General features: G+C 33.4%; 1 protein-coding gene across 1 annotated transcript in view; it reads left to right on the top strand.

Moving 5' to 3' along the window:
* The window catches only part of LOC131806478 (fez family zinc finger protein erm-like), a 37659-nt gene extending 13712 nt beyond the window's left edge, over positions 1–23947 (top strand). The window contains exon 2 of the mRNA XM_059130591.1: positions 19813–23947. Within this exon, the coding sequence (XP_058986574.1) occupies positions 19961–22234 (2274 nt within the window). The 5' untranslated portion in view covers positions 19813–19960 and the 3' untranslated portion in view covers positions 22235–23947. The remainder of the gene's footprint in view (positions 1–19812) is intronic.
* The last annotated feature ends 340 nt before the right edge of the window (positions 23948–24287 follow it).

The raw sequence follows: 24287 nt of genomic DNA, 5'->3' as shown, positions 1-24287 counted from the left end.
TTTATACAATATTACAAAGAAATGGCAAACACGCCCATTTGGCAATGAACATCATCAAACCAATGCAACAACAAAGTGACCAATAAGTATAAATACGAGTGAGTGAGAGATAACGATTAAGGACGTCACAATGACAAACACGGTAACCACTGAGTGAAAAAAATTGTTCGGAAAATGTTACCAAAAAAGATCACAGATTTTCTTATTTTCCCTTAGAACTGAAGCCTGCTCGTGAGAGGGAGTGCTCGAAGAGTGGTCGTTTATAGTAAAATTCGAGTTTATATATTTCCAACCAAAGTCGATTTCGATTTTAGATTTTTAATGAGCACGATTTATCACGATTTTTGAGCATAGTTTTAATCTTTTTCCGACGGGACTGAAACTTGCTCGTGAGAGGAAGTGCTGGAAAAGTGGGAGGTTTATACGGAATTTACTCATCATGCTTTTATTTTATGTAGGAGCACTATTGAGTTACTCCAGTTTGAAAAATTAGAGTGGAAGTCGAACGGCTCGAAATAGTGTAAGAGTTTGTCCTAAAACTGAAAGAGAGTGGGAAAATGATTTTATCTGGACAGGTGGATATTGTGTACAAAAGCAACAAAACCATCGTATTATATTGCAACAGATTGGCGACAATGCTCTTCAACATAGTTGTTTTTGTTTTCGTTTTAAGATATGATTTGAAAAAAATACACATACATATAAAAACAACAACGACAAGGCAAAAACTAAAAAAGTGCTCGGCACGATATCAAGCGAATTTTACTTACACTCTCTCGAGCGAAATCGAAAAGTATTCTCAATTTTTTTTTACTCCCAGCTGTGCTCTCGCATTAATTTGGAGGTCTGATAAAAACTCGTTCATCGTTACATAATTTTCGGATAGTACAAAAATCCTACGAACTGTACCTGAAAGAAACAAATAATACTTTAAAAAGACACTCTTTATTGCTCTTGGCAATATGTTGGAAAAACAACCCGATCCCTAAAATCGTTTTTAAAAATTAATATGATCAAATTTCCGTTCAAAGGACTACATATCGATAGCCATATTCAAAAAATTTTCAAATTTCAGTAAGTATAAACTCTTCAGAATTTCACAAAAAAAAGAAACACAATTTTTTCATTTGAAATTAAAATTAAATTTGACTAATTTTAAACCGATTTTTAATTATAATTCGAAATAAATTAATTTGAAATACGAATTATGTTCATGTGTAATTTTGGTATCTTCAAATGTTTTACCTTGGCAATTATTTAAAATTTCCATTTTTTTAATCCGCTACTTAAAATTGTTGTTATTTTTGTGTGTAATGGAAAAGAAGAAAAAAAAAAACAACACGATGACCATAAACAATGACAGAACAACAGAAGGCAAACACTTGTTGCTCTGTTTGTGGTAATCATGTAACACATTTATGTTTGCTGTGTTTTGTTGTTTTTGTTGTTGTCGCAACTGCTGCTATTGCAAACACATTCCTTTTGTGTTGCTCCTTTTGATCATCGACTTGCTGGCAACTTACATACATACATACATACATACATACATACATACATACATACATACATACATACATACATACATACATACATACTTACATCCATGCATACATTTCTGCTACAATTTGTGGCCATAATCATTTCTTAGTCAAATGTAATTATTTTTTCAATTGTACACCTTTTAGACATACACTGGAAATTGTATTTTACCGGCAAATAGTTGCAGACGTCGGTGGCGGCGACGGTGACGACGACAACTGCCTGCCTGCTCACATATATTGGTCAAGATAATGCATATGGCAAATAAAGAAAAAACTACGACGACAACAACAACAAAAAATGGGAGCAATAAGGTGGTAAAGATAATGCAACACATTTGTGGTTGGTGGCAGAGGTGGCAAAGATCAACAGTTTATAATAGTGTGTCAGCTATGCACTGGGAGAAATATTGACTTTATTAAATGCTCTTCATTTTACAATTAGAAACTCTTTTTGAACATTGGGAAATGTTTGCAATTGCAATTTCTTTGAAGAACCATAACCCATAGCTTGAAAGAGAATTGTACTTAAATTAAATCTCAGGGCAACATTTTAAATGGATTTTGAATTCTGACCTACAGTTCACTAGTTCGAGTCTTTTTTTTTTAATTTTTAATAATTAATTAATTTTTTTTGCTAATGGTCACACATGTTCTACTTACATGCTTACAGGCGTTACTTACTCCACTAAAACTTAAAAATATAGCTAATCGCAACCCAGCTAACAATTTCTTCCTGTGGGCCATGATTTTTGATTTTTTTGGAGATTTCTAATTATTTGTTTAGAAATTTGCAAATTTTTCTAAATTTCTTGCAGAAATGGGACCGATTGTCTAATTAAAAAAAAAACTGACTTCAAGGAATTTTATTTCAAATTCAGAGCAAGATCGCCTGGAAACGCTAATATATATATATTTTTTTTAATTTCTTAGAAAAACTTTTGTACCGGAATTAGAAGGAATACGGAATTAGAATGGGAAATGATAGCGTAGATTCGGACCGAATTCGGAATAAAATGTTCACTGTGAACTTACAACTAATAATACCAAAATTGCTGTGGTCTTGGAAGTATGAATAGCGTTACTACAAAAAAAGAGCTCAAAACCCCAAAATTTGAAATCTGAGTTACTATTCCAAAAGATGGAGATATTCCAAAGATCTTTATCAAATTACAGTATCAAATTATGTTTGCAATATGCAGCGAAATGGGAAAAATGCCACATTTTTCATTTTTCGGTTGTTATTAACATAAATATATGTTATTTTTTCATGGTATATACTGAATATACACATTTCTTTTGTTCGGAGGCACACAATGATTTGGATAAAATGTCAAAGGAATAATACTTCCTTTGACATTTTATCCAAAAAATGAAGTATAAAGGGAGATTTTGACATAAATTGGAAACATGTTAAATTAAGAGTATAAAAAGCAACGACATTACTTTCACATGTAGTACATACATTTCGAATGTAATTTTCATAGAAACTATTGTATCAATATATATATAGATTATTCTGAGATTTATAGTGAAATTTTGTGCAGAATATGTCTTCCTTTGACACCATCTGCCTAAAATGAAATTTAGTGCTACTTTCAGGCGTCAAGTCGAAAAAAGTCAAAGAAAAATTTTATCAACAATTGAGGAATACTTTTTTATGGAAAATTGATGCATATATTTTTCTGATATATAACAGAACTAGAGATTTCTTTACAACTTATAGTGAAATTTAATGGAGAATATTTCTGTCTTTAACGTCAGCTTTCTAAAATGATGCTTTGTTGGAGATTTTTGCATAAAATCATAAAAAGTACGTCTGTAAACCTAAAATGTGTTTTTTGATATACATGAATTCGTGGAGTTTAGGTAAAATGTGGACTTTTGAAATCTTCTAGGACATATATTACAATTATATGAGAAATAATTTTGCAGAATGTTTTGAATTGCTACGATCCCGTTTAAAGGGCATTTTTAACCATATTTTAAAAGAGGACCAAAACGACCCATTTATTGACTCGCTTAATAGTTAAAATTTTCAACCAAAATACTCCTCTTACTTTGCTTTGCAATACTGCCGAAGACAGTATATTCCTAAAATGCTCTGATTCCGAGGAATCTTAAACCGACATTTTCCAAAAATGATGGGGAGAGGGGAAGCCCCCTTCTATTTAGCTTACTGCGATATAAGCTTTCAAAACGCAGATACACGTGTCTTCTTTTTTATCTTGACATTCATTATCTTCTGGATTTTCCCTTTAAAAATGTTTTGGGTTGCACAGTGTTGTCAAATGATCGAATGAAACTTGCTACACTTTTTCTCAATTTTCCTAAATTTGGTAATATTTATGCTCATATTTTATGTAATGGAAAAAGTGGAATATATTTGTCCACTTCTTCTGGTACCTCCCTGTTAAAGGGTAAAAATTTTGAAAAATCATATATTACATATAAACTGAGAGGAGTTCAATACACACAGGCAAATAAAGGCCTAGCCCTATACTGAGGGTATAGCAAGTGCTACTTTTTAACTTGTTTTTTCCTGTGTATGGCTCAAACCCAGCTAGCCAGCCAGCTCAATGATTGAACAATTGTTGTGTTGTTACAGTTTCTTAAACTTCCGTCCGTTTGCAAAATAATTTGGGTAACTTTGTTTTTTTCCTTTTGGTAAGAAAAACTACAACAAACGGACACTTGTTGTAATGAAACAAAATGCAAAAAACAAAAATGTGGACAGACAAACGCACTTGCGGACATAACTAGCTAGCTGGCCGGTTGCATTGAAATTGGCCAGTACCAAACAACAAAACAGTAGCAATTGTTGGCAAAGCATCGCGTGATCACCAACAATTTACTGCAGAAAAATATAACTATTTTGGCCAGAGCAGAGAGAAGGCTCTGGCAGTAACCGCCAACGCCAGCAGAAATGATTCAGTAACACCAACAACAACAAAAAACAACAAACCCATTGGTCTGAACATAAAATAGCTTAAGTTACAACCTGGCGGAGTTAACAAAACTATCTTCAAAACACTGATCCTGTCGTCATTGGTGCTGGTGCTATTGTTGCCGGTGGAAGAAAAAAAAAATTATAGGGGAGAGATCACAGGCAAGCATCCGTTCCTACTTTTTTCCAATGTCGTTGTTGTTGTTGTTCTTGTTATTATTGTGGCCAACCGTTGGCTATTTTGTCTTCGTCTATATCTTACAGTAGTATATTTACCTTTTAAAGCCATAATTATTAACAATACTACTACTTTAGTTTAAATTAAAAAGTCCGGCCACAAGGAATTGTATGGCAACGCCGATGACGATGATGATGATGGTGGTGGTGGTGGTGGCTGGGAAACATTGGCAGTGGTAGGGCCATGGGCTTTTGTTCTGCAACAAAAGTAACAAGAAGCCAAGAGAAAAAAATTGAAAATTAAATAACTTTAAACAGGATCGAATATTTAAACCACTTTACTTATTAAGCAGCGGCATATTGTATGCCATTTGGGGATTTGCTTACTGCTGTCCATGCGCAGGCGCAGGCGCTTGAATGCTGTGGCAATAAAAATGCAGACACCTCTTTATAAAAAAGACCAAGCATTCGGAATGACTGACTCACACCCAGTGCCAAGAAGCTTCCCTACTGGATATTTTTTTCTCTCCTCCATTTTGCATCTTGATAGCTGCTAACTTTAAATCCTTGATGGTAGTTGTTGGTGTTGTTGTTTATTGTTGCTTAGGGTATCCAGAAGTAAAAGTTGGTGCAAGGAGACCTCTTGATTAACTTTAAGATATTGTTATTATCCCCCACATAAATGGTAGTTTGGTATGCAGTAGTTTGACAACATTTGTTTGTCGGCCAGGCTGATCGGTTGAATATCTATCTCGCCGCTTGGTTGGTTGTTGTTTTTGTTTTATATGCAAACGAAATAACTTCATGTTAAGCTGCACACAACACCATCATTATTATCATCATTATGATTTTCATCATTATGAATGCCTGGAAATTATTACAGTTTTATGACAACGTTGTTGGTCACCTCTTTTTCGCTGTCCTTTTTGTCCCTTCGCATTCATTTTGATTGCGTATTATAAATGTATTGGCAATTTTTTGTCCTGTTTCTTTACACATCAAGAGCTGAGAAACAGGTGCTTTTCGGCGGTCATTTATGCGGCTTGTTTAGTTGCCGTTAATTGAAAATTAAATTTAGTTTTTTATTTTTTAAACATCCTCGCTGAAAAATAAATGATTTTATTTTAAAGGGACTTTAAAGAAATTAATTTAAGGTCATGAGTAAATATTAAGTCATTACGGCTAAATGAGGGTCTTATAGCATATTTAGGGTAATTATTTGGAATTATATGCTCAAATATATTGTCTGATGTATAATAATATCATCTGGCTTAAAAATTGCAATATTAAAATTCCATTATGGGAGAACTTGTCCCAAGGACTATATTCAATAGCTAAACTCTTGATCTTAAAAATGTGAGATGAAAACGAATTGGAAAACCAAAATATTTGTCACATGAATATTTTCATAGAGAAAATAGTTTTCGAACCAATTTCTCATAGAATAGGATTCCATGGCATGAATACTGTAATCCTTTCCAGGATATTTGAAGTTGATCCAGTCGTGTTCCTCCATCTCAAATTGGAACATCTTAATATGTTTTTTATCACATTTAGATTAAGTTCAAAGATGGGAACAATCATTCCACTCCTGGTATATACCTCAAATAAGTAACAAGTAAAAAAAGCAGCTAAGTTCGGCTGGGCTGTAGTATCGATTCGGCACTTCAAATACGAAATTTGAAACAATTCCGGTGAATAATGTTGCTATTATCATCAAAATACCGGATAAAGGCAGGTGCTGTTATATGTTGGCTATACGAAGACGTGGACCTCCATAGGTAATTTTCTGTTATAGGTTGAAGTACTCATTACGAGCTTCAAACTTTAAATACGATATTTGAAACAATTCCGGTCAAAAATGTCGCTAAAATTAGAAAAATACCGAATTTCGGGAGGTACCGTTATATAGTGGATATACGATATCGTGGACATATATAGACAATTTTCTCCAGGGGATGAAGTACTTAGAACCAATTCCTGGTGTGTATTGTCAGACAATTCCATTGAAAATTTAGGCTACAATCATCAAAATACCGAATATTAGGAGGTACCGCTATAGGGGAATATACGATATCGTGGACCTATATAGACAATTCTCTTCAAGGGGCACACCTCTAAGAAGGAACTGTTTGTGGAAATTTTCAGACAATTCCATTGAAAATTTAGGCTACAATCATCAAAATACCGAATATCGGGAGGTACCGTTAAATGGGGAATATACGAGATCTTGGACCTATATGGACAACATTCTTACAGGCGCATTTCACCGCACCACTTTTCAATTTTTGGTTTTGTTATCCGGTATTCTCGCACCTAATGAATCTCATTACCAAATAATGGACTTGTTAAGTATTATTGGCATTATTTACTACCTTTAAAACCGACTTCCAATTCTTACTTTACATGGTCATATCACAGAAAGTAAGTACCTGCCGAACTGCTATTAGAGTTGAATTTGTGTTTAATTTCCCCACAATTTATATGTTTCGGCAATTGTAGGGGTTGAATTTGCCATTACTAAATAATGGATTTCTTAAGTATATGTTGGCATCGGAGAAGTACTTACAAGAAAGCACACTAATCCCTTATTTTAACACGAACATACCATTTACTTGCCAAGTACTTACGAAACTGCTACCAAGACTCAATAAATATGTTCAAGAAATAAGGCATTCCATTTTTAAAACATGAGAGTTAAATTGCAGCCATTATACAGCTAGCCATTGTACCACTATCTTCTAAAAGAGCTGCTTCCAAAACTTTAGTATTCTCTCGAAATTTCTGTATCTCAATTTAACACCAGGACATCTTAATATGATCTCTTTAACATTTCTCCTTTGTCTGTTTTCGGAAGAGGCATTTTTGCTCTCTTGTTATCCATAATTACCAATAATTTGCATCTGCGTTTTGCTGCTAATCACATCATACTTTGACCTAAATCTGTACATTTTTTGAAAAAATTGCAATAAAGCTTCAAGCTAAAAAATGATATTATTAAATATTATTAGGTTTTTTCGAAACAAGTTGTGTGTGTGTTTCTTAACCACATTAGACATTAGAACAATCTATTAAGCTAACTCATCTACCACAATTGACTTAGCACACACACACACAGGCTCGCAAATCGGGTCACAAAAGGTTAGATGTTAATAACAGTTAATTTCCAAGTAGAATTTTTTCTCAATTGAATGACAACAAAACAAACTGGCTGTGGTGGTGGTGTTGGCGTCAGCGACAACGACTGCAAACAATGCCGGCCAAACAATCATTTCAAGTGGCAATTGAGGTGAGTTAGGAACTTTAATAATAGGCGCCAAATAATCGCACCACATTTATCCACAATGGCAAAGAACAACACGATATGTTGTTGTTTAATACAATTGAACAAAGACACAAGAAATGTAAACGTTTTGGCGACAACAACAACAACAGCAACCGAACAATAAACAAAAAGCTTTTCAAAATAAACAACGTAAAGAAAGCTAATTTGTGGGATCATGCGGTTAACACCTACCCACCCCCGCATTTTAGCGAGAGTGTTGGGAGCAATTGCCTCCATCACACACACACACACACTAACACTCTCAACTGCTTTTTTTATGGATTTTCATTGGAATTGTACAATGTATGTATGTCGTCCGTCAGTTAGGGCGTGTTGTATGTTGTATTGTGTGTGCCAATATCATTATTATTATTGTTGTTGCTACATCTACAGCTGCTGCTGCTGTTGTAGTGTATAAGAAGAAAAACAAAAGAAAAAACAACGGCGAACGAATGAAAGCCAACAACATCCACAATAAACAAAAAATAATAATGAAATGCTAAACGCTGATTGGTTGGTTGGTAGTTCGTTTGTGGGCTCATGCGTCTTTTTGTTGTTGTTCTTGTTTTTTATGAGAGCTCACCGTATTGAATAATAAATAATGTGTAGAAATGTTTACATTTCGGCGCAATGAAATAGCAATTTCATGGTTATAAGTAGGCACAAATTGGTATATGGTATTTTGTTATCGTAGTACACATTCATGTTTGATTGAACTCACTCAGCTCAAAATTCGAGAATGTGTAATTTTTGAATGGATTAAAATAATTTCAAAATTTATGTATACTCTTCACCACACGAAGAAAATTTTGGTACTAATTGCCTCATTTCATTAGCAACGCCTCGAAATATTCCAAGAAAAACTCATCCATATGTATGTGCTTGTTTCAGCTTTACGCTTGATGTAAACCACATACCCTCTGCATTAGCAGCATCGCAAAAATAATGACAACTACATACCCTCTACATACCCTCATACAAGCTAACATTTCTAACTAGAATATCTGTAATTTTACAAATAAGGTTCCAGTATTCGGAACATACCTATATATCCTTGCAAAGATACCAGCAGATATTTGCTATTTGAAAGGTTGTGTCCTAAAATACATTCCGCTTGTAACTCCTCAAAATACTCATGGCATTAGCCACGAGTAAAATCTGTAAATCTGTTGTAATCTTTTGAACGAATTGAGATAGAAGCCTAAAATTTTGAACACGTGTATTTTTTGTCAGTAGGCAAGTTAAGTTTCTTAAATGAGACACTTTTTCGTATAGCCCCCATATAACGATACCTGCCGATATTCGGAACATTAATAATTTATGTCACACTTTTAACGAAAATGTTTCAAATTTTGTATTTGAAGTTCGTATTGGGTACTACAATCTATGTCTAAAAATTTCGTATGCAGGTCCACGTTTTCACATATACCCCATATAACAGTACCTCCCGATATTCGGTATTTTGATTATGTTTGCGATATTATTGACCGGAATTGTTTCAAATCTCGTATTTGAAGTTCGTAATGGGTACTACGAACTATGACAGAAAATTGCTTATGTTGGTCCATGTCTTCATATGGCCCCTATATAACGGTATCTCGAAATATTCAGAATTTTTATGATTTTAGAGACATTATTGGAATTGGATTGGAATTTGAAACAATTCGTACTTGAAATTTGGAATCTATACTATAGCCCATGACAAAAAATTACCTATGCTGGTCTACGTCTTCGTGTAGCCCCATATTGTGGTCTTCATTAAAGCGATATCTTTCAGAATTATTTGAAATTTTTCAAGTTCCTTCCAAATGATGGAGGGTATTAAAACTTCAGCCCGACCGAACTTAGCTGGTTTTTTTACTTATTACGTATCAGTCTTATTTCCAACAAAATCAACTGAATTTTGACCTTAAGGGTAGGCCATTTCAATGGAAAATTAACGTCAAAATAATTTTCGGTATTTTGAAGATTTCTGTTAAAGCTGAGATTTCCTCGATTTTACTCGAGCGAGTGAAAAATACTCGCGAGCAGGAGTGCTCGGAGAATACGCGTTTCAAAAGAAGTTTTCTCTCCACGTCCTTGTTGTGCATAAGTGAGCTCGAGAGCATTGTTCCTGTTTGAAAAAAACGAGTGGAAGATTGTATATAACAGTCAGAACAACAAAAGCAACATAGCCAAAAATAATAAAAACAAGTAATGATTTTTTTTGGCTAAAAGAAGAAATTCTCAGCTACCTTTCGCAAACTCATTGCCCTTATTATTACCAAGACTTCAAAGTTCTAATCTACTAATCTTGAATTTTACTGAATTACCTGAGGGAGAATAAAAAAGCTAATTTCTTAAAGGCAATAATTCTACTCACCTAATAAAAAGTGATGAGCCCTATATATGCAATAGATTTCGGCCAATGACTATTTTTCTCTCATAAAATTACATATTTTCGTAAATAACAAAAGTAGGCGTAACACCACGCCCACACTTTAAATATTTTTGTCACTAAGTTTAAGGATCAAATCTCAGAGAAATTTCATCGGATTCTTCTCTTCAAGACAATGTTTAGCCCATTGTAGAATTACGAAGGTAAAGTCATGCAATCATATGCTAACAATTTTTTCAAAATTATTCGTTCCATTGTATACACAGAAATCAAAGATGGGAACCTCTTTTTTATTCAGTGAAATTTGACAAGGTAAATTACACAAAATGCAGAGATGGATATATTTATTTTAAATTAATTTATATTCTTAATTTTATCATGGCATAGCCATAAAAGACTGTTTTTGTTTCTTTACATTGAGAATATTCTATGCTTTGCTAAAAAATTCCTCACAAATGTATCATGAATATGACAGTTATGTGGGAGGAGGCTACAATTCATAATGACTCTTTTTATAGGTAGCTGCATACATATATACATACTTACATACACTGAGAGTAGTTTACAAATTAAAAAAAAAAAAATGGTGGGGATCTCTTTTCTTTGCCATCTTCTGTTGTTCGCATTAATTGTTTTATTAGCCATTTAAAAAATAAAAAATTAAAAGCTTTTGCCACTTGTCGTCTGTCATCTTTATTTAATACGTTGTGTATGATGTATGATTATTTGGTTGGTGTATGTACATAATTGGTAAATGGTTAGCGCCCCGATTCTCATATCGTTGTCAATTGTTGGTAATGCCATTGTTTAATGAACGAACAACACTTGACTGATTTTATAGCGTGTACTACATTATCACCATTAAAGGGTATTAAACCATTAAATATATAGTTATTTCTATGACTTAATCATATCGATGTGAGCGAGCGTGTGAGCGAGTTCGGGTCGAGTGTTGTTTCACTTTTTGTTTCTTTTGTAATTAAAAAAAAAAAAAAAAACAAGAAAATGATAAAACTGTTGTGATAACAAATTGTTAATAACCACATAAATACAAAGTGATGCAACAAAAATTATGGAATTATAACAATAAATTATTTAAAAATAAGGTCAGTTTTTTTCCTTTCGTTCTTGCATTGGAAAATGATAAATTTTCAAGTATTTACTATGTGTTATCGTTTAAAATGCAATATTAATCTATATTGATATGAAAGTAGGGAGGTCAAGGTGATTTGTTGTGGGAACGAGGGCCTTGTTTGGGCCGAACGAAAAACTATCAGACCCCCATGTGTGTTTTTCAAAATTTATTTTTCTTTTTTTTTAATGAAAATTAAAAATAAACATTAGTAATAGTTAAATTATCTGCGGGAGATAACAAAAATGCCGTTTAAATTAAAAATTAAAATTAAACAAAAAAAATATATTGCAAAATTAAAATAAAATACTTTAGACTTCGACCTCAAATTCCTAAACAGTCCGGATTTTATCATATATAAACTAATGGAAAGCTCAATATGTTACGTGATATTGTGCTATACTTTAGTCTATATATAATAAAAATCGGGTTCTTGTTGTTCAATTTAAGGTCGAAGTCCAAAAAAATTTTGGTTAATTTTTAATTTTAGTTTTTACTAAAAAACATTTTTTTATTATCACGCGGTGGGAATTTTAATATTTTACAAAAAAAAAAAATAGAATATTTAAAAACAAATTCAATGGTAATTTCCGATAACTCTTACTTTCTATCAGCCAACCGCCACCCACAAACAATATCTATAATTTTTATAATTACTCACCTACTAAGGGACTATGATTCAATGATGTAAATTAAAAGAAAAAATATATATAAAATAATAAATCACAAGTTGATGTTATAACATAAATCATTTTTGAGGGTTATTAAAATATTTCCTGACCAGAAAAAAAACGAATATCTTAAATATATATGGAGGAGGAAAAAAATCAGACTCATTTATGTTATGAAAAATTACGATAATTATATTATGGCTATGTGCGGAGATTTGCCCCCTTTAGGGGCTATGATGTAAAGCGAGTTTCCTTTGTTTTCTTTTGTCATGGCGTCATTTTTCCTCTTTTTGCCGCTTGAAACAGCACCACGACAACAATGTTGTCATAAAGCTGTTAATATTTCATAATTATGTTGCAAAAAAAAGGAAAAAAATACAATGAATAAAATTGGACAAGTGTTGAAACCAAAAAAAAAAAAAAAAAAGAATGGAAAATCGCCATAAAGGACCCTGAAAATTGCATGCTCTTCATTGTTGTTGTTTTTTTTGTATACATATTTTTTAAATATATACAAAACAGTATGTAAAAAAATGAATTTTTTTTCACAGAAGGTCATAAGTGTTGTTGATGGAGGGTGGTTGTGCGCTGCATGGCCAATTAAATAATTATGTTAAAAATTATAGCATACTTTGGGGGTTTACTTAACTTTCGTAATGCATTGTTTTACGTTTTTTTTAACATCAGCTTCGAATGATTGTAATAATAACAAGTTATAAATAAGGTATGAACATTTAGTGGAATGCTGAAACTTCATAAAGCCAGTAGATCAATCGATGCTAACACTAGAACCCTATAGGATTCATGTATCCAAATGGGTCTTAAGGATGTGTCCAGTGAAAAAATAAATAGTTAGATGTAAAATTGGTTTGAATATTTGAGATAGGAGGAAACAGTGTAAAATGTGTACTTTCATAGGTAAGGAATTCTAACCCAGTGTGTTAGATCCGCGGTTCAAATCCCACAGCCAGGTACGGCTGAATTTTTGAGTTTTGCATTGTCAAGGCGAAGGTCATACGTTCATGATTTATGTGTTTATTTCTCTTTCGAGATGGGCTTAATGATCTGACATTTTTCTGTAATTCGTAAAATTTCTTTTGAAATTCGAATTCTTTCATTGGTAATTCTATATTTTTTTATTTTATTTTTTATTCGAATTAGTCCATTAGAAATTCGAATTGTTTCACTTGTATTTAAAATCATTTTATTTATTTATTCTCAAATTCGAATGTCAGGTGAAAAAAAAACGAATTTCAAATGAAAAAATTCGAATTTTAAATGAAATAATTCGAAACAAAGTCGGAATGTTACGAATAACAAATGAAATTCTCGAACTAAAACTGAAATACTATGAATTACAAAAGGCATTTTTGAGTTTCAAAAAAAAAAAAAAAATAAAATAAAATAAAAATAAATAAAAATAAATAAATAAATAAATCGAATTACATCTAAAAACGGTGGAGTAGTGAAAGGACAAAAGTCGGGCGGATCTAATAGAATTATTAATCGATTTAAACGAAATTTGACAGATAAGTATTATTAGGTTGTATGTGACCTCTCGTACCAAATATCATTGCTATAACAGGTTGATGTATCAGTATTATATGTAGTTGTTATATCCTAACTGAACACATCTCGAAAAAATGGCAAGAATATTTCTAGACTCTATAATATATCGGGTAGCAAACATTGAGTGTATTTTAATTAATGCTGTCAGGGGAGTTAAATATCAGAACGGGTAAGACATGTATATTGTAGTTATAGATATATCTGACCCGATTTTGACCAACTTTGACATAATTGATTCTAAATCGAATTTGGTGGCATGTGCTAAAATTCATCCTATTTGGGCTGAAATTACACAATATGTGCATAATAATCTTGAAATCGGACGAACGCATTTAACAAATATAGTTCTGTTACCTTATATCTTGTACCGAACCTCATTGTTATGGAGTTATATTAAGAATTTTGGCGATTTTACATGTCAAATCGGGTGAATCATATATGTGGTAGCTGTAGCTATATCTGAACCTATTTTCACTAAGTTTGACATACTTGCTATGTGACTAAATTCTGTTGTATTATTGGATATTACACATTTGTTGTACAATAAATTTCAAATCTGAACCGATCTGGAGAAAATGTTCTTCCTATGAATTTTTAATAACCTATACCGTATGTCATTGTTATGGAGTGTATATTACGGCTATTGGGGGATTTTAACACAAAATCGACTGGAACATGGATGTGGTAGCTAAAGCTACATTTTGATCCGATGTTCACCAAATTTGACATATTTGATCCTAGGGTAAATTCATTCCAATTCCCCCTCCCATGTGAAATTCAACACACCTCTCACACAGCCATAGTTTGTGCATAAAGCTTACCATCGATCAGTAAACTCACCACCAGAATTGTTAGTTTGTTTACCAACAACAAATTTGCTTTTCAAACAGTCACTAGCTTTTCAATGAAGCAGGATGTCCTGTCGCTTGATTTCAATTAGAAGTTTTCAATTTCGCATAGAATTAACACACACAATGTTCTCCGAGAGAAGGAGAGTTACTCTCTCTCTCGATCTTCTTGTAAAAATAGCAATCGATGTATTTTTAGAACACTAGAGGTGAAATTAAAAAAATAATTTCACCTCTAGTGTTCTTCATTTTTTGTTTTGCACAATTGTGCTAGAAATATTACCCAGACATCATGAATATTTTCCCCTGTTCCTTTTATTCCCTATACATTTTTTTTTATTTTTCTTGGCTTTTATGCCACTTTTGTTTCCCTTTTTTTGGCTTTCTGACAAGTTAAGTGGATAATATTTAATGTGTCGTGAAGTACTTAATTTAAATGGGGGTCCTTATTACTGGAGTTTTTCATATTAATCCACTCCCCGAAAAAAAAAAACGAAACAAAAAAGGAAGAAAAAAACCGCTCATAATTTATGACAGGATTATGCTTGCTTGTTTAAGTGGCCATGTAACAAATTGCCAAGTTAAAACATTGCCAAAAAATATTGTTTAATGCGAAAATAAATAAAAAAGAAATTTTGCTAATCCACCCCCATTCTACACACTCGCCGCCAGTATAGTGATAAATAAATCACTAATTAATACAAGTACCGCAGAATTCTACCACTGACACCCATGATGAGTCCATCTTTGCAAAAAAAAAAAAAAAAAAAAAAAAAAAAAAATCCCGATAAGAAGACCGACCCAATGTGAAATGACTCCAGTTTTAAGTGTTAAACAAACAAGGCAATAAACCAATATTATTTTCTTGTACAAAACGATGGTCGTCGGCTGGACGTCGACAACAGATTTAAGAATACCACATTTCTGTATAAGTTCTCAAATATTGACACAAGTAATGTCTGCCGCTTGATGGCGCATTTAACTAAACCATCATGACACTCGGTGTGCAATGTACTCGTACCGCACCGCACACCAACACACACACAAACAATTAGCCATGGTGCATAACACAAAAATAATAATAATAAAAATAAAAACAACAATCTTTGTCGTAAGCCAAATACCAGGAGAAGCTAATAAACACTGCAAATATACCGGAGATGGTTTCGATTTGTGAATATGCCTTTGCCCCGGCGCATACGGTAAATGTACCAAATTGTTAAACAAACGTTAAACAATTTGCTTTCTTTACGTGTTATCAGCAGCAGCAAAAAATAAAAAAATAACGTTATACGCCAGCCAGCCAGTCAGCCATCCAGCCAGTGACAATGACAACGCCATCCAGCGTGTGGGCGATCAATCGTGCGTGCAATGCAGTTAGTGCGACACAAATTTCGTTGTTTATCTGTTTGCATGCCGGTGTTTCTCTTCTCAAGTTTTTCGTTTTGTGTGAAAACTTAGGGGCGACAATTTTTTTATTTGGTTTTCAAGAAAAAGAAAAGAAATAGCTTTTTTTTCTGTTATGCTTACTTATGGTATGTGTGAAAAAATATTTTTTGGATGGTACTTAAGACGGAAAAAATCCAAGCAATAAACAACATTTGTATGATTATGGGCTGGGGCGGGTAGGCAATAAATTATAAATAATGATGATGATATCATTAATGGCTTAGATAAAAGAGAACGAGATTTGCACTGTGTGTGTTTTTAAAAGAGGGGAAATGGTTTGCAAGAATTTCGCTTTACCTGTATTGTTTTTAGCTGCATTTTGGGTGTAGCTTAAGTTTCATTTTAAGAATTTACTTTTATGTGGGAAAATACCAATTATATAATTGCTCTTGGAATAAATTTGAATTTGTGTATAGCTTCAGTCACGTGTCCCGCTATCTAATTACAAGGTTCTCCTGGAATTAATTATTTGTCCGTCTCAAAACGAGCTTTAACAGAATTTGTTGAAATAATAGGTTGGAAGTGTGATTTGTAAGAAAATACGATTGTCAAAAATTGATTAAGAGCCCCGAATATAGGGACACGAACCTGCATGGCAATTTTCTGCGACATGCTGTAATACACATTACGGTGAATAATATCGTTTAAATCACAAAATCGCCGAATATAGGGAGGTACGGTTATATGGGGGCTATACAAAGACCTGGACCTGCATATGCAATTTTCTGTCATAGGCTGTAGTACCTATTAGGAACTTTTAATACGAAATTTGAAATAATTCCGGTGAATAATGTCCCTAAAATTATCAAAACACCGAATATACGGAGGTATACAGGTAAACGACCTATATAGCCCATTTTCAATACAAAAAGTCCTGCAGAGAAACACACATGTTTGAGTAAAATTGTATCAGCCTACTTTAATTTATTCGGAAGCTAGAGTTATGCTGATCAAGTTCGGCCGGGTCGAACTTTTTATACCCTCCACCATTTGAAAGGAAATTGCAAATATAAAAAAAAATCCTGCTGAGAAAGTGGTGCCTTTACGAACTCCAAATATCAAGTTTGAGTTAATTCTGTTGGCTAAAATCATCCAAATAATGGACCTGAATCGAACATTTTTTGCAAGGAGAGAACAGACCTACTGACAACCCCAATTGTCAAGTTTTAGCTAACTATTTTCGAAGTTGTGCCAGAAAGCTCAAAAATACCGAAAATCGGGAGAAATCGTTATATGGGGGCTATACCTAAACGTGGACCAATATAGCGTATTTTCAGTACCTATAATATATACCCTTGTGCCAAATTTCAAAGCTCTAGATTAAATAATGTGGACTCTCTCGTGATTTTCACAGAAATACGGAAGGAAGGATCGATATCGTTAAATCGCCTCATACTTTTATTCTGATCAGGAATATATAAAATACTTGGGGTCTCTAACGAATATTTCGAGGTCTTGCAAACGGAATAAATTCCCATCCCACCGCTCATTGTATGGTGGGGGATAAAAAAATCATACAACTCAGGAAAAATCGTGAAAGCTTTATATGAATTAATAGCATGTTATGCGGGCTGTGTGGCATGTGGCACTGCTGTCATGTCATACAAGTCAAGCTCTTTCATTTTTTGCAAAAAAGTGGGTTAACTTACGATTTGCTGCAACTTTGAAGAAGTACGGTCGAGTGATGTGAAATATAAACCTCAGAAACTGTAATTTTTCTGATATATTTAAAAATTTGCTAAAGAAATTTTAAAAAGTTAGTGTCGTCTTTTACCTTGGGAACAATCCTTAACTCGGTTTTAATAATCGATTTTTATTTTCCCGATCATATGTTTTTGTTCATTTTTTTTCATTACCACCGAGCCCAAAAGTATGCAAAGATCATATAATTTATCCCTAAAAGTTTATTTCAATGGGCAATTTAATATTAAAAAATACCAGTCTGCAGCACATTGTAATACCGGTTTTTCAAATATTCTTTAGGCAGGATAAAATAGTTTTTGAATAATTTTTAAAAATCCATTTTTAAAAGCCGAATAAATTTTTTAAAGCTCTTATATTATTTCAATCAAATACTTTGAAAGTAATTCATTCTTATAATATCCTTCACATCTTTAAAAAAAAAACTTCCTATCATCAAACATCAACAAGTCAATGACGGTCATGCCATAGATAAATATACTTATTTTCCAAAATCCAGACATAATAATCCTTACAAGGATAAACAAAATCTACACCTTAAAAAAACGTAGGGTTAAAATAGTCATTAAAATAAATATGCACACCTCCATGAATGCTCAAGAAGAAGAACAACAAACAAAAACATTAAGAATATTGCTAACAATATTCAGATGCCAACAACGGAAATCCTTAGGCAAGAAACTATTAAAATCAAAAGAGAAGAAGAAAAAAAAAGCGGAGCAGGATACCCTAAGGCCTCCTTCATCTAATGTGTACCGTATAATATTTGTTTATATTTGCTAAACTAGCGTGTCTTTTCCCCATACGGTGTCTACATTCTTGCAGTGTTGTGTGTCAGCCCTTTACTCCTCCCACAACATTTCTCTCACTTCAGTAGCGCTTCATGTATGCCCTTAAGGAGCTATTTAGTTTAGTGATGTGGAAAATAATGTAACGTGCAATGTTTGTGTGTGTGGATGGATGTTTGCCATGGTGCTGCATTATTGTGTTTGGTTGTTTGCTTGTTATACTTATAAGGATAATCTAAAGGAAAACAATTCTCATATATCAAATAAGGATAAGCGCAATGCAGTAAAAACAACAAACCACCTTCTACTGAAAGATACTTAAGAACATATTTACGAAGTTACTCACTCTCAGAGGAAGGCATATTTAAGAAAGTCGCATAAAGGTTAGGGAAAGGGCAGGCAATTACTGAAAAGGTGCTGAAATTAAATTTAATTTAAAGGGGTTGTATTGAAAAATGGAGAATTTTTTTACGAAAAATCTCTAAATTTAATTTCTTCAATAAAAGTAAATTTCTTCAAAAGTAAAAAATTAATTAAATAATAAATAAATAATAATAATAATAATAATAATAATAATAATAATAATAATAATAATAATAATAATAATAATAATAATAATAATAATAATAATAATAATAATAATAATAATAATAATAATAATAATAATAATAATAATAATAATAATAATAATAATAATAATAATAATAATAATAATAATAATAATAATAATAATAATAATAATAATAATAATAATAATAATAATAATAATAATAATATAATAATAATAATAATAATAATAATAATAATAATAATAATAATAATAATAATAATAATACTAATAATAACAATAATAATAATAACAATAATAATAATAATAATAATAATAATAATAATAATAATAATAATAATAATAATAATAATAATAATAATAATAATAATAATAATAATAATAATAATAATAATAATAATAATAATAATAATAATAATAATAATAATAATAATAATAATAATAATAATAATAATAATAATAATAATAATAATAATAATAATACACATAATAATGATAATAATAAAAAAATATGAAATAATCGTAAACATAATATTTACCGATAACAGAAGATTTTAAAAGTTTATTTCTTAATTTCTCGTTAATAAAATTAATTTTAATTATTATTTATTTATTAATTTAAATTATTTATTAATTTAATTTAAATGCATAAATATAAAAATAATTTGCTTTTACGGTTTTCAAAATCTAACCAAAATTTACGTTTTTTGGTATCTTTGCAGCATCAACAACTGAATTGGACTTGGACCCAATCAGCCACCACAGCCCCCTCACATCGTAAGTTCCAATCAAAAGATTTCGTCTTTTGCCACACCGACTTAAGGTCCAACTACTCGAAAGGAACAAAGTTTTCATTACAACTGTGACCTAATGACTATGGCAGAAGGTAATGACCCTATGGGGCATCATGCAGCATCCCATCACCATCATCATCGCCAGCAGGAGCAGCAACATCACCACCAACACCACCACTATCAGCAACATCAAACAGCAGCAGCCTCGCATCAGTATGAAGCCTATACCCATTTGCCCTATGGTTTGCCACATAACCTGCCATTGGCCTTGAGTTTGCATCAGCAGGCAGCAGCTGCGGCTGCTGTTGCGGCAGCGGCTGCAGTCACTGGCAGCAGCAGCAACAGTAACAATAATACCCGCGAAGAAGATAATGCCACCAACAATAACAACAATAGCACAAACAGCTCTAGTAACTCGCTAAGCAATCCCACTATGCCTTGGAAGCAGAGGAAACGTAAGCGTCTATCGGCGGTTCTGGATAAACTGCATCATCACAATAGTTCTGGCAGCAGTGGTAGCAGCAGCAACAACAACAACAGCGCCAATAACATGGATCTGGAAAATGAATACCAGGATGATCTGGTAATGGATAAGGATGATCTCAAGAAAGAGGCTAACAACAACAACGATGAGGATGAGGATGTAGAAATGCCATCACCCCACAATCGCACCAGTCTAAGTGACAACGAGGAACGCACGCAGGATGGCGATGTGGCCGAGTCGGTAGAAGAAGAAATGTCCATAAGCGGAGACAATGAAGGCAGTCCTAGGGTTAGCCTGAGTCCAGCAGATCATAAAAACCATAACAACAATAATAATAATAACAACATCGATCCTACACTACCCGCGGCAAAGTTTATCAAAACGGAAGAACCTCAAAATCCTCTCACCGTTGACATCAAGACTGAGCCACACCTACCCAACAGCCCCTATGATCGTTACTTTCCCATACCTTCACCATTATTTGGTTACTATCTCCATACCAAATATCTCAATGAAGTATTTCGAAGGAGACAGGATCTCCATACCTCGCCCATGCAGCACACACCCTCATCTATTGCCTCGTCGCAAATGGATGAAACCTCGCCCTCAGCGAAGGAGTTGAAGGAATACCACCAGAAAATGGAAAGATCTCATGAAATGCCCGAGTTTATGCCCACTTCGAATCAATCACCGCCACACAGTGTGACCATGGCATTGCCATCGCCTCCACGCAGTGAAACGTCAATAAGTGAGACGACAGCAGCCAATACTTCAGATCCTGCCATAATGCCGCCACCACAGGAGAGGCCGTTGGATTTATCCGTGCGGAGTGGAGGTAACACACCAACGGGCGAGCTGATGGCCAGTGGGACGGGTGGTTCCAACAATGGCAATGCCAAGAAGTACAAATCATCCTCCCCCTTGCCGGCAACCACAATGATGTTGCCACCCAGCCAACAACCGATCTCAGCTGCCATGTCACCATCCAGTTCTGGGCATAACAGCAGTGGGGGCATGAGTAGTTCCACGAATACAATGACAACTTCTGGGGTTTCCTCCGCCCCCGTTTCACCCTACGGTTTGACACATGCAGCGGCTGCCCATGCTGCAGCAGCTGCAGCTGCCGCAGCCATGATTAAATTGGAAATGCCCATGCATCCCTTGCATCATCATGCCCACAGTACAACGGTGGGGGTGCCCGTCATCAAGGGCGATGTGGCATCACCCACCACAAAGGAGTCGGTGGCATGGCGTTACAATCTAGATGTTTCCCCCGTGGTCGAAGAAATGCCACCCGGCTCCGATGTGGCATATGTGTGTCCCGTGTGCGGTCAAATGTTTTCACTGCACGATCGTCTGGCCAAACACATGGCCTCGCGGCACAAGTCCCGCAACCCCTCGAATGACATTGCCAAAGCATACTCCTGTGAAGTTTGTAATCGCTCCTTTGCCCGCTCCGATATGTTGACACGTCACATGCGTTTGCACACCGGCGTCAAGCCCTACACCTGCAAGGTGTGCGGACAGGTATTTTCACGTTCCGATCACTTATCAACACATCAGCGGACCCACACCGGCGAGAAGCCCTACAAGTGTCCCCAATGTCCTTATGCTGCCTGCCGAAGAGACATGATTACCCGACACATGCGTACCCATACCCGCTATGAGTCACAGCAACAGCGACAAGGTGGACCACCCGGCCACCATCAAATGGGTGGCGAGAACAAACCAACATTGCCGCTCTTGGCTGATATGAAAATGAATCTTCCCATGATGTTGAAGTCCGAAGACTACACCAGGACATCGCCGCTTAACAACAGCATTGGTGCTACTTTGCCGATTGTGGTGAAGACAGAGAGTGCCTAGTTAAGCGCCCGCGCTCATGCTCCTGGCCTGTGGTATGTCAATCCGCAAAGCTTTCGTTACAGAGAAAGCTTTTACACATGCAAATGATATTAGTTGAAAAACACGAAGAAGATATACCAGATTTTTTTTAAATACTAGAAATGTACATTTGAATATCATGAAATTAGCCGCCTCCAAACTTGCCAAGTTTAAAGTAAATATTTTTGTAAGCATTAAGGCCAGGATAACTATAATTAGTAATTAATTTTATTATGATTTTATTAGCAGCATATAACTAGCAAGACAAATTAATCGATAATCTCTCTGCCAAGACTGAGTCTAAGTTTAAAGGAAATTTCCCCCCGCCCCCCAAACTACTAGAACTAATACTAAACTACCATAGAAAGTTTACAAATTGTTAACTAATTAAGCACAAACTACAGTAAGAGAGTCTACAATGATGATAAAAGGGCCAGGAGAGGAAGAGAAATGGGACAGCGCCTTCTGGGGATAACTGGAGGAATCATTTCTCAATTTTGGTATTCCAAATCTCTCCAATCTCTGGACGAGAGTAGTCCTTGTTTGGTCCTCCACTTTAATTTTTTCTAAGCTATAATGACACGCTTGAAGCTAAACGTTAACCAATTTTTGTTGTATAGGTTGTGCCAACGTTTTTCTCAGGCAAGCTTTTGTTTTGTTTACACCCAAAAACAAAATGTTAGTTCAAATTACACAAAGATGTTTTGTTAACGTTTTTTTTTTAATTTCGTTGTAACTCTGTTTATTTTTTAACAAAAGCAAAACAAAAAATTTATATAGTATTAATTTTCAAAACAAACACCTACTAAAGCATTTGTTAGTTTGTAATTTTTCATTATTATTAGTTAAGTTAATTTTAAAAATAATTTCAAAACATCAACTATTGTTTATTTTTTTAGCATATGGCAAAACAAACAAACCAACCAACCAATCAATCAACAATTAAGCTATTTTTTAAGAACAACAATTAGTTTAGTTAATTTTTAACCCTATTTATTTATTCATTTTGTAATTTTTTTTAGTTTTTAAGTTTAGTCTTTTAGAGTTTAGTTTAAATGCCAACAAACCAAGAATTCTCCCTAGGGCTCAAAACATACAACTCCTTTTGTTTGCAAATTTAAAATTCCTTTTCTCTAATTTGGGAACAGAAACTAATTTTGTCTAAAATAAGTCCTTTCTTGCTGAAAAAATTTTCGAATAATTACTAAGTTTCTTTGTTGTTTTATTTTTATATATTTTTTTGTTTTACATTTTTGATTTCATAAAATGAATTAAATTTTCTGTTTTTATCTTTTTTAGTTGATTTTAAAAATTTTAGAAAAATTTTTAGTTTTGAAAACATGTCACTTGCCCCCTCCCCCTGTAGTTAACCATCATTCCATGAATTTTGTCACAACATATGTTTTTTTTTAAATTGTTAATTTTTCCCCAACTCCCTTATGTAGTTTTAGCCTATCCTGTAAAATCGATTGTTACTGTTATTGTTTAAATCGATTTCAATGTAATTTGCCAAACTCTTGCGTTTATTTTTTACAAAGCAAAATACATGTTAAGTTTTATTAATTTGCTCTCTTTCTCTCTATTTTTTAATCCTGTTTTCTTTAAGAATATCCTGTTTCATTTAGCATCTTAAGCCGTTATTTATTAACAATCCTGCATTAAAATTGTTTCAGTTTTCTATTTTAATGAATTAAAAAAAAAAAAAAACAAATTTATATTAGTTATAATTATTTATATTAATTGGTTATGATTAGTTTGTAATCCTTTTTTATATTTTTTTTTATTAATGTCAAAGAAAAAATAAAGAATCCAATATTGAATTGCAAAGAAAACAATTTGCATTTGAAAAAAGTAAAATATTTTGTTTTTTTATTTTCATTTGTTTTTATTTTTTTTTAATTTAAAAAAAGATGAAATTAAATAGCACAGAAAGGACACCAAATGGTCCCGCCCGCACAGTGTCGCAATGTCATAAAAATATTGGAAGTAGATTGATAATATATGGCGGCTTGTAATGCTTTTAGAAGCCTCAGGA

This window comes from Musca domestica, unplaced genomic scaffold (genome assembly GCF_030504385.1).
Source record: "Musca domestica strain aabys unplaced genomic scaffold, Musca_domestica.polishedcontigs.V.1.1 77, whole genome shotgun sequence".
Classification (NCBI taxonomy): domain Eukaryota; kingdom Metazoa; phylum Arthropoda; class Insecta; order Diptera; family Muscidae; genus Musca; species Musca domestica.
Note: the sequence above shows the minus strand (reverse complement) of the source record. Positions and strands in the feature narration are given on the sequence as shown.